This window comes from Grampus griseus, assembly GCF_964374135.1.
Source record: "Grampus griseus genome assembly, chromosome: 20".
In the NCBI taxonomy this organism is placed as follows: Eukaryota; Metazoa; Chordata; class Mammalia; order Artiodactyla; family Delphinidae; genus Grampus; species Grampus griseus.
Window position 1 is genome coordinate 13,901,126 of NC_139014.1, and position 18,223 is coordinate 13,919,348.

Genomic DNA, 18,223 nt, shown 5'->3' on the forward strand with positions numbered 1-18,223 from the left:
CTGTGCTTTGCTGGATTTGGCTCACAGGCTGTGGTTTTTCTATGGACCCCCTCCTTAGAGTCCTTGCTTTTCTAGCTTTGCTGCTGCTACAGTCTTTCTCAACACAGCAGCTAGAATGATCCTGTCAAAACGTATATCAAATCTGGTTACTCTCCTGTTCCACATCCTCCATTGGCTTCCTGTCTTACTTAGAGTAAAAGTCAGAGTTCATACTATGGCTGACAAGGCCCTTTATGATTTGTCCCTTGTGTTGGTTAGATATAATAGACTGATATAATAGACAACCCCACATTTTCAGTGGTTTAGTACAACAGAAGTATATTTTGTATATAAGGTCCATTTGGCAGGGAAGCAAGACACTGTCACACAGTCATCCAAGGATACAGGCTGACAGAAGCTCCCTTGTCTTCAGTGTATGTTCCCAAGGTGTCTCTGGGCTTTGACATCCAGCCTCCCAAAAGGACGCTTAAGCCATTGGTGGGTGGGCTGCTCTAAGCCCTCAGGGAACCAATATTTTAGCATACCTGTATATCAGGCTTATCAGTTGGGAAACTGATTTAGTGTGATTTTTTTTTTTTTTAATGTTTGGTTTGGGGCAATTTAGCTGGTTAATACTTGATTCTGATTCTAGAATTTTTACATATCATGCAGGTACATATTTGCCAAGTTAAATCTGTTTAGGTCTATTTGAAAAGTGATACATGCATACTGAATGTTATTTTAGTCCAGATTTTTTCATTTGCAAGCAACAGAAATGAAATTCAAATTGGCTTAATTTTTGAAAAGTATTAACTTGCATAATTAAACATATACACACTACTATATATAAAATAATCAACAAGGACCTACTGTGTAGCATAGGGAACTCTACTCAATATTCTGTAATAACCTATATGGGAAAAGAATCTGAAAAAGAATAGATATATGTATATGTATAACTGAATCACTTTGTGTACACCTGAAACTAACACAACATTGTAAATCAACTATACTCCAATATAAAATAAACATTAAATTTTAAAAAAAGTATTAGCTTGCATAATTAAAAGTCTAGAAGGGTAGGCATGCTTTAACACAGCTGGATCCAGGGCCTCAAGTGTGCCTTTCACATTACTCATTTAAAAGTTTTAGGGCTTCCCTGGTGGCGCAGTGGTTAAGAATCCGCCTGCCAATGCAGGGGACACGGGTTTGAGCCCTGGTCTGGGAAGATCCCACATGCCGTGGAGCAACTAAGCCCGTGCACCACAATTACTGAGCCTGCGCTCTAGAGCCCGCGAGCCACAACTTCTGAAGCCCGCGCGCCTAGGGCCCGTGCTCCACAACAAGAGAAGCCACCACAATGGGAAGCCTGTGCCCCGCAACAAAGAGTAGCCCCCACTCACTGCAACTAGAGAAAGCCCGTGTGCAGAAGCGAAGACCCAATGTAGCCAAAAATTAAATAAATGAATAAATAAATAAATTTATTTTAAAAAAGTTTTAGTCCTTACTTAAGTGGTCTAGGCTTTTTTATATACCAGGTGAATTTTTCTGATATTACTGCTTTATTGAATGACAGTTTAAGGTCAAGGTTGCTGGACCAAAAATTTGACCTCTTAGAGTCATTGAAATTTAGGGTTCTACTGATATAATTATGTTATTTTATTATATTTTCGCATGGGATGACACCATGTTAACAATTGGCTGTGGTAGAGCTTCTCCATACTTACAGGTATATGCACAGACAAGTAATAGTAACGCTTTCCCCTGCTCTGCTTGTCTGCAGGCAGTGAAGTGAAATCTGCAAGAGTCCTGCTCGCTCAAGGCCTGCATACAGGAGAGAAGCAGGGGAAAAGCGTTACAATCAGCTTTTGTTCTACAGCATTTTAAAACATAACAGGTATGTCAGATTTTTGGTCTGTCAGCCTTGACAATGCCTCTTGAAAATGAACTGAGTATTCGCTGAGGTACTAGGTCATGTCATTGAAGTGTATTTAAAATGTGACTGTGATAAAAGTTTTTCTAAGATTTTTGTTTTTGGAAAGAAATAATCATAAACTTCCATAGGGTTATTTGACACTAGCTACTAAAATAGTTTTTTTTTTTTTTTTTTACTAACAAAAATTGTTACTCAGTCTGAGAGTGGCAGGTATGATAAAGAATATATTAAAAATTCTTTTTAGATTTTACTTTAGAATTAAAAAAAATTAAATTCAGTCCTGTGGATAGACTGAATTCAAACATATTTTGCGTTATCTAGCCATACTCAAACATTTGTGACTTTAGACTACAAAAACAAAAGAAAAATTTTATACTAACTACTCATAATTGCCAAGTTACTCATGCAGTCATTTTGTTTTATATAGGTATATTGGAAAGTCTGATTCAGTTACGATCAGTGTATGGAATCACAAGAAGATCCATAAAAAACAGGGTGCTGGATTTCTTGGTTGTGTTCGTCTTCTTTCCAATGCCATCAACCGTCTCAAAGACACTGGTTGTGAGTAGATACTAGTGCTTTTAAAAATTTAAATATACATATTTAAATATATATACGTATGTGTATTTTTTGATGGGGAGGCAGGGGTCTAAAAACTTAATTTCCTGTGTGTGTTTGAAACATTGGTAAAAATTTCTGGTCTAAATTTACTTTGTTGACTTTTTAAAAAGAATGAAACATTTTAAATATGTGAAACCTAGAAATGAATCAGAGCTGATACTTAGTATCCAGTGAATTTATAAGTGCTAAGAAATGACTGATATCCAGAAGAATAAAAAGAGGGAATTCCCTGGCGGTCCAGTGGTTTAGGAGTCTGTGCTCTCACTGCCTCGGGCCCGGGTTCAATTCCTGGTCAGGGAACTAAGATTCCACAAGCCGTGCAGTGTGATGCAGCCAAAAAAAAAAAAAAGTAAAAAGGTGTCAAAGTATTAAATGTCTTTTTTATTACTTAGCACTCATCTCTGGTTTAGGTGGATTTGTGAGATAAAGGGAGTTTTATTTAGATCATTGGAGTGTTTAATGTAACAGTTAAAGGGGAATTATTAGTGAATAAAAATGACATATAAAACTGCTCTGAAAAATTAAAAGTTATAAAGGTAAGACATTATTTTGAGTGTAAGACAGCTGTATTAACTGCTTAACTGTAGCTTAATTTTTCACCAAACTGGTCATTTACAAGATTAGACCAAGATCAAGACATTAGAAGCAATTTCTATATTGGGTTGACAAGTTGACTTGTTAGTGTATGTGTAATTCATGTAACCAGATGACAGAGCATCTTTTTGGGGGTATTTCCATTGGGACATAGATGGAAATATCTTTTTCAACAGAAAAATTTTTTCTTTTTCTACAGAATTCTTTTTTATATAATATAAAAAATATTGCTAGCTGTTGTCATGGGATTGTAGTCCAGATGCCTATTCTAAGCAAAAATTCACATGGACTCCAGCTAAGGAAATTAATAAATAAAAATAGTTTGAATTTAGCTTTGAATGTTAGATATATAATATTAAGAGATGATCCCTTTTAATGTAGTATGATAGCACAACCCAGTTATAAAAATATTACTGTTAAAAAGTAAAAAGGAGAAAATTGAGCTAGAAGTTCTGAGGGGAATTTAAAGGCACCGGAGAATTTCTTATATTTCTGGGTTGACAGGGTGACCAACAGGAGATAGAAGATGTTGGGATTGGAAAAGGTCTAGCATATAAAAAACGAACAATTTTTGGGACTTCCCCAGTGGTCTAGTGGTTAAGACTCTGCCTTCCAATGCAGAGGGCATGGGTTTGATCCCTGGTTGGGGAACTAAGATCCCACATGCTATACAGTGCAGCCAAAAAAACCCAAAAAACAAACAAACAAAATGAACCATGTTATTCTAACCCAATGCAGCAGGCAAACTGAAGACTTGTTGTATGTATGATCTTATTTCTGGTTCAATTTAGCCAACATTTATTGAACCTTTTAAGTGTCAGGTACTGTTTGAAACCCCAGTGATAGAAAGGTGAAAAAGGCATGAATCCTGTCCTCTGAGAAGCAAGGGCAAAGGCCTGCTGGCAGAGGGAGCAGGACACGTTAGAAGGAGCGAACAGAAGAGGCATTGCTCCGCACAAGTCCACTGTATAGCTGTCTTATTAGTGTCCATTTATTTTGCAAAGGGAAAAATAAGCTAGGTGGGGCACAGATTTTCTTTCTGCTGCTTGTGAATGTTTCATTGCAGTAATTTATATGACCTTTTTGATGTATAGTAATATTTATTAAGCACCTGGTGTAGTTCCATTCTATCAGGTTGGAGTGGAGAATATAAAAACTTAAGATATGGTCTCCTCCTTTTATCAATTCGTGATTTACTTAAGTAGACAAATGGCATACAGCTATAAAGAGAATTCAGTTATAAGTGCTGTAATCAAAGTAAAACCAACATGCAGTGGGTGACATTGTTCCTTACTGTAACTAACCAGGCCAGTGTTATATCTGTTTTATAGATGATGCATGAGAGAAGAAGTGAGCTGCTTCTAAATGAGTTAGTACCAGAACTCAAACCCTTATGTTAGTTTATACTTGGCTTCTTATTAATACTTACTTTGTGTGTGTGGGAGTTATGTGAAATGGTTAGATAAAAAATAACAATGACAACTAACATTTATTGGACACTTATGTGCTAGGTACTGTGCTAAGAGTTTTACATAACCATCTGATTTAATCCTTAATAGGAGGTAAGTACTACAATTATACATGAGAAAATCAAGACTTGGGGATAAATTGCTTAAGAACAAAACTATTAAGTGGCAAGCTAAGACTTAGACTGAAGTGTTCTGAAATCTTTGGAGAGAAAATACTGCATGTTGGCACCAGTGTCTTATGGTTTTTGAAATCTGAATTTGTCAAAACTTTTGTCAAGACATTTATACTAATATTATGTATGCAGTTAGAGAATTTTAAACATTTGTCTCATCATTAAAACTTGATTAATTCTTTAAATGATTGGTCTGATTTCCAGTGGATTGTAGAAATTTACTATCACTCTGTAGATGTGAGAATCTCTGATACCAACTTATTTTTTGCCTTTTGCTGTTGTTGATTTGAAATAGATCAGAGGTTGGATCTATGCAAACTTGGGCCAAATGACAATGATACAGTTAGAGGACAGATAGTAGGTAAGTGTGGAATTGAAAGTTATGTGAATTTTGGCTTTATTTAAGCTGACCTAAACTCTAAATACCTTTAAAATCAAAGTACAGTAACTGTAGCTTCATTGTATTGGCATGAATTAAATGAGTCATGTAAAATTATTCAAATAGTGGATGTAGAATCTAGGACAACTTAATTTTTTAAAAAAGCAAAAAAATACAAATAATGTAAAAAATAGGCTCCTAATGTGAAGAACTCTTGATCCTTTAGGAAGGAATTCTTTACAAGTATACAAATATAGTAGGACACTGAGATAGACTTTATAGATGATACTAAGGTTTTCTGAAAGTAATTCTCAAACTGGTTTTTCAGTAAGAAAAACCAGTTTAATGCTTTGCAGTTTTAAAGTAATCTTTACTAATTGAAAAAAATAGAATGGTAGTATAGCACTGATTGGAGAAAGGGAAAAATTGTTACCTTACTCATAAGGCATTTAGTGGGCTAGTGGGGTTATCTTGAATTGGCCCCTTTGTATAAAATTTCGTGAGACTTATCTTAAGAATTGATAGATTGAGATTTGATCAAGATACCTAGAATGGTAGGGAACTGAGGTGGGCTCCTTTGAAGCTTCTTAAAGAAGTAACAGGCAATTGGAACCTTACCATTGCATTATAGAGCAGAATTTAGAATAACATGATTGCATAATATGAACCTATCAGAGAGGTTTTAGTTACAGGAAGGACTTGAAGGACTTAGCTTTACAAGGCAATGAATTAGGTTCATAGAGAGTTGCCAAAGTAGCATCATAACAAAAGCCCTATTCTGGTTATCGCAGGGAAATATCTACACTACAGCGTTATTCATAATTCCTGTCATTCTTAGATTGAGAAGGAAGTTAAAAACTCAAAAATGTGGAATACACAAATATACCTTTCATGTGTTACGCCTCTTTTTAAGTGCACTAGTGGCCTTGCGTTGCCCCATTAGGATGGGAATAAAGGAGTTAGATTCTCCTCCATGAACATGATAAAGTGTAGAAAACCTTGAAGAGAAAAATCTCATGGACAGAGAAATTGCAGGGGCTTCCCTGGTGGCGCAGTGGTTAAGAATCTGCCTGCCAGTGCGGGGGACACGGGTTTGAGCCCTGGTCTGGGAAGATCACACACACTGTAGAGCAGCTGTGCCCGTGCGCCACAGCTACTGAGCCTGCGCTCTAGAGCCCGCGAGCCACAACTACTGAAGCCTGTGCGCCTAGAGGCTGTGCTCCGCAACAAGAGAAGCTGCCACAGTGAGAAGCCCGCTCACTGCAATGAAGAGTAGCCACTGCTCGCCGCAACTAGAGAAAGCCTGCGTGCAGCAACAAAGACCCGTCACAGCCAAAAAAAATAAATTAAAAAAAAAATTGCAGAATTTAGTAGAAACTAAAGAGTTCGTTCTTAAGTATTAAAATAAGCGAAGACAGGTGTCTTTCAAAGAGAAATATTTTAAATTGCAGTAACTCTTTCTAGTTCTGTGACTCTTAGTAATGTTTTTGTTGTTTAATAGTAAGTCTTCAGTCCAGAGACCGAATAGGCACAGGAGGACAAGTTGTGGACTGCAGTCGTTTGTTTGATAATGATTTACCAGATGGGTAAGCAAAAATCATTAGGTAATATCCCTAAAATAATGAGAAATAAGTTGGTGTTTATATTTAAGTTTAGAAATTTGCTGATCAATTCCAAAATCTAGGTTTTCCTTGTACTTAGAAAATTAGTGAGGGATCTTATCACAACAAATTCGTAAAATAAGCCATGAATTAGATATGTTACATTTGTTTTTTAAGAGTTTTGACTAGGAGACAAATCAAATTTCTTGACAAATTTAAATCTCCTGTAAATATTATATATTCAAAAGGAAAACTTTTTTGATTGATTTAATTATTCAAAACAAGGCATGCTGAATCTGAGGCATTGCTCTATTTAGAGGGATGAGATACAGAATTTGTGTAATAGTAATTACAATAACATAGTAACATTTATTGAGCCTGCAAGTGTCAAATAGTGTTATAAGCACTTTATATCATTTATCATTACATATATATCATTACATGATATTCATTAGATCATTTAATTCTCATAATGTGATTCTGGAATTAGACCATTTGGGTTCCAATCCTTACTCTTCTGTTTACTAGCTTTATGAGTTTAATCAATTTATTTGACTTTTGTAAGCTTTGGTTTATATTTATCAAAGAGGATAATGATAATAGTATATACGCCATCAATACTTGTGAGGATTAAATGAAATCATTCATGTAAAGCACATAGCACAATGTCTTGCATAGAGTAAGTGCTTAATAAATAATTAGCTATTACTACTACTACTGTTACTACTATTATTACCCTCATGCATTTTACAGACTTACAAAACTGAGGCTCAGAGAGGTTAAGTATTTTGCCAGAGGCCACATAGAAATGGCAGAACTGGAACACAGATTTAAGCCTTGATTCCAAAGCTTATGCTTTTTATCATTGCTCTCTATCTTTGTTTCATACTAGTTCTGAAACCTTACCGATTTTATTTTTAATTCTCAAAGTATTTTTAATTAACTTCAGTGAGGTATACTTTACATACAATAAACTATATCCATTTTAAGTGTATAATTGGTTGAGTTTTAAGTTATTTTTGACATGAAATTTCAAATCTAAGCTATGGTATTTGCTCATTTTGTGTAAGCTGTTAAAAATTGCTATAATTTGTTTATAGATCATTTTAGCTTCTTGATATATCTTAATTTTTATGGATTTGAGGTGGATTATGGTACTTTTGAAGGGGAAGTTTAGGATGAAATAACTAGTCAGTATTGAGAGATTACAACAGTTGTACGGCTTATTCTAAATTTGTTCTACATTATTGTACTATAATTGTAATCACAGGGGAAAAAACCTGTTCAGCATCTTTTTATTTTCTATTGTTTAAGGCCTCCAAACCTCTGCCAGTGGTTTGGTGGAATATTAACATAACATAGTCACTCGCCTAATTTTTTTGTTATATGAATTAATAAGATATTGAAGAAGAAGTGGCACTATTGCTTTTTAAAAAATTAGTTTGAGAAATAGCCTGTGTTGGTGAGGTTGTGGAGAAAAAGGAGCGCTTGTACAGTGTAGGTGGGAATATAATCAGTACAGCCACTGTGGAAAATGGTAGGGAGGTTCTTCAGAAAGTTAAAAACGGAAGTACCATATGATTCAGCTATCCCACTTCTGGGTATGTATCCTAAGAAAATGAACACACTAATTCAAAGAGGTATATGCACCCCTTTGTTCATTGCAGGATTATTTACAATAGATAAGATATGGAAGATAGATAAGATAGGGAAGCAGCCTAAGTGTCCATTAATAGATGAATGGATAAAGAAGATGTATTTTACACACACACACACACACACACACACACACACACACTGGAATATTGCTCAGCCATAAAAAAAGAATGAGTTCTTGTCATTTGCAACAACATGGATGGATCTAGAGAGTATTATGCTAAATGAAATAAGTCAGACAAAGACAGATACCATATGATTTTACTTATATGTGGAATCTAAAAAATAAAGCAAACAAACAAAACAGAAACAGACTCATAGATACAAAGAACAAACTCTGTATTGGTTTGCCAGAGGGGAGGGAGAGGAGGGGAAATTGATGAAATAGGTGAAGGGGATTAAGAGGTACAAACTTTCAGTCATAAAATAAGTCACGGGGATGTGATGTACAGCGTAGGGAATATAGTCCATATTGTAATAACTTTGTATGGTGACAGATGGTTCCTAGACTTGGTGATCATTTTGTAGTGTATAGATGTCAAACTACTATGTTGTATACCTGAAACTAATATAATATTGTATGTCAACTATACTTAAAAAAAATTCATAACTTTTAGTAGAAAATATGTAAGAGAAAATAAAAATATGAAGATTAAAAAAATTAGTTTGGGTAGGCTAAATGCTTTAAAAAGCCTTTATATACTTTTCTAGTTAAATTTAATTTTTTAAAATTATGTATAATTTTTATTTTTAGTATGGCCTTTTTTCCCCCATTAAATTCTGGAGAAATTAGTATAATTTAATTGAGCATTGTTGACATCATTGAAAAATTCTCAGTTTGGCTGATGGAAAATATTAGTCACACCTCAGTATAAATATTTTAAAAGCTTCAGAATTCTAGAAGACATATTGTACAGTTCTAAAATAGGTTGAAACAATTCCTATATTCTGTGTATTGCTTTTTCAATTTGTCATTCCTGATTCATAACAGCAAATGTCTTCCTGGCTTGTTCCAAAAACATTCCATGTCCGGCTTCCTATTACTGCTTTATCTCTTAATATTTTTATTTAAGCTGGGAAGAAAGGCGAACTGCCTCTGGAAGAATCCAGTACCTAAACCACATAACAAGAACTACGCAATGGGAACGCCCAACACGGTAAGAACATATAAGTATCTTCCCATGGTCTATGCTGTTTGCCCTCCTGAAGTCCCCTATCTGTTTATCTGTCAGTTTTACCAGATTTCCTTTCTTGGTTTAAACTGCTCTAGATCAGTAGATCTTATAGCAAATGCCATTATTATTATTATTATTATTAATTTTGGGGGGGGGCGGTACGCGGGTCTCTCACTGTTGTGGCCTCTCCCGTTGTGGAGCACAGGCTCCGGACGCGCAGACTCAGTGACCATGGCTAACGGGCCCAGCCGCTGTGCGGCATATGGGATCTTCCCGGACCGGGGCACGAACCCATGTCCCCTGTATCGGCAGGCAGACTCTCAACCACTGCGCCACCAGGGAAGCCCTGCCATTATTATTTTTAATAAAGGTTGCTTAGCAGGTCATCCTGTAGCTCCATGGCCTGTGATGGTGTTCAGTAAATATTTATTAGATGAGTTAAATGAATACATTGAGAAGTCATCTTATTTCTGGGACTCTAAAAAATTTTTTTGAGTCCATTATTGAACGGCTGTAACAAAATATGTATACAGGATCTCCATTTATTCAGTAATGTTGGGGGATGATTATATTGTGTCCAGTAAGGTCTTTGACCAAGATAAGAACCAGATGCTCTGAGACCATATGGAGGGGCACCTGACTTAGAGTTGGGGGCAAGATGGTAGAACTTGCAAAGGAAAACTCTGAAGGAGGAGCGTCTCTGAACTAAATCCTGAAGAATATGAGGATTTAGCCAGGTAAGGGGAAGGTGATAAAAAGTGTTCAGGGTAGTGGTAACAGCTATCATTCAGTTCACCAAATTGTTATATGCCAGGCACTGTGCTCAGCATTTGGGCTATAACCATGAATAAGGCAGAAAGGCCTTCCTGGAGCTTAATGTGTAAAGTCATGGGGATGCAAGATAAGTTTTGAAAGCTTCAAGGAAAGCTCTGTAAGTAACTGAAAATGAATAGGATAAGTGGCTGGATTTCCTTTTTTTTTCAGAATAAGAAAAAAGTTTATTTGCCACCTCTACTCAGTGTTTGTTTTGCTCCTTCTACTTTTTTTTTTTTTTCCCTGAGCAGGCCTGGCACCAGACATAGAACATCAAATGCTTCTCATTAGCTATACTTTTATTTATTGGGGATTAATTGCTTAACTCATTGAACCACAAAGTTTTCTCTATTATACTGTGATTCTCAGATGAAAGCTTAGCTTATTTTGCCATTTTAAAAAGTGCTTATTTGAGAGTTGATTTCTAGTATTAAACTGCCAAGGATTATATGGAAGTCAAAGAACCTATTTTTATCATATCTGAGTGTAAATAAATGTGTACTTGTGTCAGTGCTTTAGTGAAGTCTATTTCCTTCTCATTTAACTGATAAAATTGACTTTAATTTCCACATGTATAAAGTCGATTGTGTCGTAAATGTTAGTTTAAAAATTAACGCTTAATTATCCTCTTAGTTTGGATGACCTACAAGAGACTGGAAGCTCTTTGAAGAGACAGACTATCTTTCCTTTATTCACTCAATATTTATTGAACTACTACTCTTAAATATATGCTAAGCACTACTCTAGGTGCAGGGAATACATATGGTGGGGAACAAACTAGGCAGACTTTCTTCTCTCAGTAAATATTCTAGTGGGGGAAGACAGATGAAAACAAGGAAGCAAATGAGAAAAATATCAGAAGTAACTGCCATGCTGAGGAAGTAAGGTGAGGTACTGTCAAATGCCTGGGTGACTACTTTAGATGTGAAGGTCAGGAACGACCTCTTAGAGGCAACATTTAAGCTTAAACTAAGATTTGAATGACAAAAAAGAGTCTGGCCTAGGGAGAATAGGAGAAAAAATCACTCTACGTAGAAGAAAGGGCTACTCTCCAGCACTAAAGGTAGAACGACCATGGCAAACTTGAGGAGGAGGAAGAATGTCAGTGTGGCAGAGGCAGAGTGGGAGAATGGTGGGGACGCAGGTCTGAGGTCACCTGTGGCTAAGCCAAGTAAGGCTTGGTGAGCTCATACTCAAATCTACAAATATATGCGGATTTCATATGAAATGTAATTAAAATCAATATAAAGTGATTTGAATATGTAATTGACAATCTGCTTATCACCTGGGTTTCTTTGGTGCTTTGAGCCTTTGGGTTTGCTTTTATTGAGAGTTCTTGAGTCATTATATTTATATTAATCATTCCGTTTTCTTAGAAGTGATTGTTACTGCTGTACATACATTGTCTATAAAATTCTGCTTTTGGTATCTGAGTTGAGTAACTTTTTTTCCTTGTTTCTTTTCAATAGACCAGCATCTGAATATTCTAGTCCTGGCAGACCTCTTAGCTGTTTTGTTGATGAGAACACTCCAATTAGTGGAACGAACGGTGCAACATCTGGACAGTCTTCAGATCCCAGACTGGCAGAGAGGAGAGTCAGGTCACAACGACATAGAAATTACATGAGCAGGACACATTTACATACTCCTCCAGACCTACCAGAAGGCTATGGTATGACAACTAGCAGAGGAAAAATAAAGTGTGTTTTACTGATTTCAGCTTGCTAAGAAGCCAGAAAATCAACTTTTAAAGAAGTTATTAATCTGGGTTTAGGAATTCTGCATGAAAATCAAAGTAAATGTAAAACTCCCCAACTTTGAAAAGTCTTTGAAATGGTAGAAGACTAACAACACTTTGACTTTGGGCTAGTCGTTTAACCTTAAGCTTTTTGCCCAATTACAATGAAATGAGATGAATGATACCTCTCCTTTTCGCAAAGGTTGTGAGAAGCATATGAAACAATGTGAGACTGCTTTGTAAACAGGCACTGTAAAAAGTGAGATGGTGTTTTTCTTGATAATGGCAATCTGAAGTCAGACTTGTAATTTTCTAGACGTGCATATTTAGAAATAATTTAAAAAGCATATTTCTGATGGTATTTATATATTGTATTTGTATTGTCTATAATTTTGTGTTATCTGAGTGATTGGGTTATTGTAAATGATTTAGTCACTTCTGTGTTTGTGTAAAAGTACTATAATCTTATATAATTTCCTAAATTTTAGAATTCCATGTGAAAGATGACATGAATCTTCTCATAATTGAATACAGAACTTCCTAAACTCTTGTAGTATGACCTCAGCTGTTCTCTCCTCTGTTGCTAAAAGCTTAACCAAGTTACTTAACATCCTTGCCCTTTCCACAGCCTCTAGATAAACAGTTCTGGGCTGATGATGACACCTAGTGACCAACATTGGGAGTTGCCTGATCTAACTTGTATTTTATTTTTACTCCAGAATGTTTTTTAAACTTACACAAATGCATCATTCTTACTTTATTTTTTAAGTATTTTAACTATTTAATTTTTTTAAAAACCCAAGTTTTCCATTAATTGAGCTAGGCCACACAGGTTAACTTAAGCACAGTGGTTAGAGCATGGGCTTGGGAAACAGCTGGGTTCATATCCTGGCTTTGCTATATATTAGTTGTGTGATGCTGGGCACATTAACCTGTTTGAGCCTCAGTTTTATCTTCTATACTATAAAGTGGGGAAAATATTATTACCAACCATGTAGATTTGTTGCAAGAAATAAATGAAATTTCATGAGAAGTTAAAATTTAGCTGTTATTATTAATGTCCAGACCTTAGAATCAAGTATCTCTTGGCATTCTTTTTAATTGAGATTATAAGGCAAGTGGTTTGGAGTGGGGGTGGTTAATACTTTATACTTTTACAATATTTGTGTGATTTGGATTAAAAAAAATTTTTTTGTACAACCAAAAACATAGGAGTAAAGTGGGTATCAAGGCTGAAATTATTGCAGCTGTCATCTAGAACCAGTTTTAAACATTTTTACATTTATAATTTTAAAAGTTTAAATTGATTTTTATTACAGGTTTATAAACAAATTTATACTAATAAATATTAGCAATAGTTTTATTGTTTCATATATTGGAATTTTTCATTAGATTTTGTTTTTTTAAAAAAAAGTTAGTTCTGTTGCTTGAAAACATAAGTAAATAAAGACTACAGACCACCACTGAAGAAACCGTTTCACAGATTCCTTCTCTTTGCCCTGGCCTCCTCACTCTCTCCCCAAGGGCTTTGACTTAATTTTGCCTGCGGCTTTTTTTCCCCAGTAGGCATATGTGCTCTTTAGTCTTCCTGCTCCTAACTTGATTATTTTTCCGTCATTGCTTCTTTTAGTCTATAGAGTGTCTCTTCTATATTCCATCTTTTTTGCTTCTGTTTGAGTCCAAATGCAGTCTTGCGAATACACCTCTCTCAAGGAAAGAAAAAACATAAGTTTTGATATAAAATTAGGCATAATTTAAAAAAGCATTACCAGCCTGCAAACTCTTTGAAAGTTTCTGCAAATCCCTGAGAATCTCCCCAGAGTTGGTTAGCCTCTTCCTCTGAGCCCTTCTGTTTCCCTTAGGCTCCACATTTAAGACAAATAAAAGATAATTTCTTCATGTTTGTTTTATTTAATTATTGGTACTGTGACAATCTTGTTCTCTATTTTCCATTGCAACATGTTTAATATTTGAGCCACATTATAAGTGTAGTTGGCTTTTAAATAGCTGGGCTGTGACCCTCACCACCATTTATAAGACTGTTTCCAGGAGAAAATGTGTTCTGAGTTCAGAACAAGTGATTTGTAAAGCAGTTCTTTTGTAATAAAATTGATAGGTAATTTGGAGAGTTTACCTATTAATATAACATCATCCTAGTGTTTATAGCTGTTTTTGATTTGGACATTCTGAATATGTTTTTATTATTAGTGTTTCTTAATTTTACAGAACAGAGGACAACACAACAAGGTCAGGTGTATTTCTTACATACTCAGACTGGTGTGAGCACATGGCATGATCCAAGAGTGCCTAGGTAAGAACATATTCTAAATACCCTTCATACCACTGAATATCCATTTCACCTAGGATTTATTTGATTATTTAATCTTTAACTTCTTAAAATAGATGATGTAAAAGTTTGGCTCTTTCTGATCAAAAGTTTGACATTTAGTAGAAAGTCCTACTTACTTCTCTGCAACCCTACCCCAGTGCCGTACCACCCATCCAGTCTCCAGTTCCTCTCCCTCTCCCCCTTAAAAAAATTGAGGCAAAAATGTGGGTCTTGTAGGAATTTGAAAATTGACCTGGGGAAAACATACATACCCTTACAAAAACATACATACCCTTTTTTCTTAAGGGTAGTAAATTGATATTTTTATTTCTGGTTAGGGTTTTTTAAAAAAGGTTTGTTTATTTTAACTTTATATAAGTGTATTCAATCTTCAAGTTTCATTTTAATGTAGAAAAGGAATAACCCAGTTAACATAAATTACTTCTAAATGCCAAAATTTGTATGTTTGAATTGCAGGCCTTGTTGAATGCATTTACTAACCAAAATGTCAGCTGTCTTTTAACTTTAAGAAGATGGAATGACACAAAATCAATTTAGTAGTTTAACACAGTTTCTGGTACATTTTAGTATCAAATAATACATTTTAAACCACTAGCTATTTTGAATTATTTTCTACTGAACAGATGGAGAGTGCCAAGTAGTCCAGTTGAAGCTGCAAAAAAAGGTTGAGTTCTAAGTGAAATTCTAAATCAACTTTATAAGCTATACATATACCTTTGTTGGATGAGGATATTTTATATATTAAGTGCAACATTCCTCTCTTCAAAAAAAAAAAAAAGTCCTATGGAGGGTCAAGAGATCTTTTTCTGCCTAAAGTTTGTACTCAGAGCTCTACTTGTCTAGAATCATGTTTTTGAATTAAAAACAGTTGTGACTAGCTGATTTTGGATTGCTTTGATACTCTGTTTATTTATAAATAAAGCTATTATAATGAAAATGTTTTCCTTTTTTTCTTTTGGTCGCGCTTTGCGGCTTATGGGATCTTAGTTCCCTGACCAGGGATTGAACCTGGGCCCCGGCAGTGAAAGCACCGAGTCCTAACCACTGGACTGCCAGGGAATTCCCAAAATATTTTACTTTGTGATAGAGCTTAATCAGAATCTTTTGAGGGTGGCAGCCAAGGAAATGTGTTATCGTTAATTATTGTATCAAGGTTGCCATTTCTGTGTCTTCATGATATAGCTGTTGATTTAAAAAAAAATAGTGGGGAGGAAATTTTTGTTTTATTAAATAAGCTCACTGAAAACAATCTAAGTGCCTCACTTTTAGAAATAAGAGTTTTGATACGTAAATTATGAAGTGTTTTGGGTTCTGTTTATCAGGTTGAAGGTCAGTAACGAACTTTTCTATAACATAATTTAAAATCATTGGAAGGAAATGTTTAGAAGAAAAATGATTTTTTAAAAAAACTGAATGATTTACAACAGTGTGAAAGCTGATCTTGAGCTGCCTTTTTTTCCCCAGTACGCGGGCCTCTCACTGCCGCAGCCTCTCCTGCTGCAGAGCACAGGCTCTGGACGTGCAGGCTCAGTGGCCATGGCTTATGGGCCCAGCCGCTCCACAGCACGTGGGATCTTCCCGGACTGGGGCATGAACCCGGTCACCTGCATTGGCAGGCAGACTCTCAACCACTGCGCCACCAGGGAAGCCCTTGAGCTGCCTTTTGAAAGAGTGGTGTGTAAGCTGGAGTTGGAAGTTGAAACAGAGATTTTGGCACCACAGTGGGCAGTGTGTTCTTACTCCTAAGGAAACAATGTTGGTTTTTCATTAATGAATAAGGGGTTTCTATAAAGATTTAAGAATATTTCATATTGAGTATTGAATAATGACTTTATGAAATAACGCTTTGGATTATATTTCTTTTCTTTAGTCTCTATGCTCCGAATTGTTATCTTAAAATATATTTTGTTTTGGGGGATCCTTTAGTGAATATGTCTTTTGTATGGAGGATCTTTTATCAAAGCAGACTATAAATATTTAGATTCTATTAAAATACCATTACTGTTCAATCAAAGACATTTATAAAATAGTGTCACTCAGACACTTTAAAACTAACTTTATGTAAAGATATCCAGTAAACTTAGATTTATCTGAGAAGCACCATTTTAGAATGTTTTGTATTTCTCTTTAAAATAATGATTAATGCTTTGTTATTCATTGTATTGCATACTGACTATGTAGTCTTAAAATACAGATCTGTATTACTTTTTATGGCTGTATAACATACCATTTTCCTTTAGTCATTTCCCAGTTCCACATAAAGAGTGTTTCCAGTTTTCTGCTTCTCCTCAATTCTTTAGAGCCCTCCCATGTATGACTATAAATTTATAAAATTCTAAATAAAATGATATAAAGTGAAATTCTGCATTACATCAAAAACATTATTCATTCTTTGATTATAAAGAATGATAATTGTTTTTCATTTCTAAAAGTTCCATTTAGAAAAAAATCTATCTGTTCATTCTTAATAATTTCTCAGTGATAGTTTGTAATTGTTCCCTTTTATTATTTGTTTTAAACATTGCATATCATAGCTATTCTTTTTGATCTCTGACAGTACTTGGGGATCTAATTCCGTGGTTTTGTTTCTACTGACTCAGTAATCATGAATTCCTTTCTGAAGTGTTTGGTGATCTTTGATTGTGAGTTTGATTTTAATTGGTTGGAGTTTTGTGGACCTAAAGTGAGAATTTAGGAATTTTTTCTGGAATCACTTCATCTTCCCATTGAGTTCTCCATGGGGAAGTTCCAGATTTCCTTTTCCAACCTTGCTGCTGACCTGAGGCTGAGTTTCCCAATTAACCACTACCCTCTGGCAGCCCCCTACTCTGCCTGTCTGCCACTCAGGTACCAGCTCCAGTTTAATTCACTTAAACAAAATTTGAGGAGGACTCTTGGAACTTTTCCCCTTGCCTCTTTTGAGACTAGCAGTGTCTCAGAATAGTGTGTTCTTTCCAATCTTTAGTTCTGTAGCAGAAGAATCTCTGGGGCACCTATAAGCACAAGTTAAAAATCATTGTTCCAACAAATCTCTGGGTGCCCATCATTACGTTTTCACTATGACCAAGAGGAGGTTATTTCAGGAAAACTTTTTTTCTAGTTTAACTTTGAAAACATAATTTTGATGAGATTTGTCATTGTAATTATTGATTACAGTTTAAATTTATATTAGACATGCTGCTTTTTTTTCATTCTTTAAGGTTCTATAAATCTTTGTCGTATATAATAGTATATATATATATTTTGTGTGGTACGCGGGCCTCTCACTGTTGTGGCTTCTCCCATTGCGGAGCACAGGCTCTGGACGCGCAGGCCCAGCGGCCATGGCCCACGGGCCCAGCCACTCTGCAGCATGTGGGATCCTCCTGGACCGGGGCATGAACCCGTGTCCCCTGCATCCTGCATCGGCAGGTGGACTCTCAACCACTGCGCCACCAGGGGAGCCCTTATAGTAGTATTTTAAGAATGCATGATATAGTAACAGTGGTCTTTGCCCCAAAAAGCAAAAAGTTTTTTTGCTTTTTTTATTGTAGCAGTAAACCTTAGAACATTCTTCCTAAGGTGTCTTAAACAGGTTCTTCATTCACTAGCTTTATATCTTTCAGAATTCAAAATGGAGTAGTTATCCTTTAAAATATATACTGTGGTTATTTTCAGGATCACAATTTCAATAACATTTCCAGTTTTGCTTTGCTGAAGAGCTTAAAATTAATCATGGAATGAACGTTTACACAGATTT

At 35.5% G+C, this 18,223-nt stretch overlaps 1 protein-coding gene across 1 annotated transcript in view; it reads left to right on the forward strand.

Annotated features, from left to right (window-relative positions):
- The first annotated feature begins 1,867 nt into the window (after positions 1-1,867).
- The window catches only part of SMURF2 (SMAD specific E3 ubiquitin protein ligase 2), a 40,825-nt gene continuing 24,469 nt past the window's right edge, over positions 1,868-18,223 (forward strand). The window contains exons 1-7 of the mRNA XM_082679231.1: positions 1,868-1,876; positions 2,343-2,476; positions 5,068-5,133; positions 6,653-6,737; positions 9,482-9,565; positions 11,866-12,068; positions 14,361-14,445. Coding sequence (XP_082535357.1) covers positions 12,020-12,068; positions 14,361-14,445 — 134 coding nt within the window. The 5' untranslated portion in view covers positions 1,868-1,876; positions 2,343-2,476; positions 5,068-5,133; ... (1 more) ...; positions 9,482-9,565; positions 11,866-12,019. The remainder of the gene's footprint in view (positions 1,877-2,342; positions 2,477-5,067; positions 5,134-6,652; positions 6,738-9,481; positions 9,566-11,865; positions 12,069-14,360; positions 14,446-18,223) is intronic.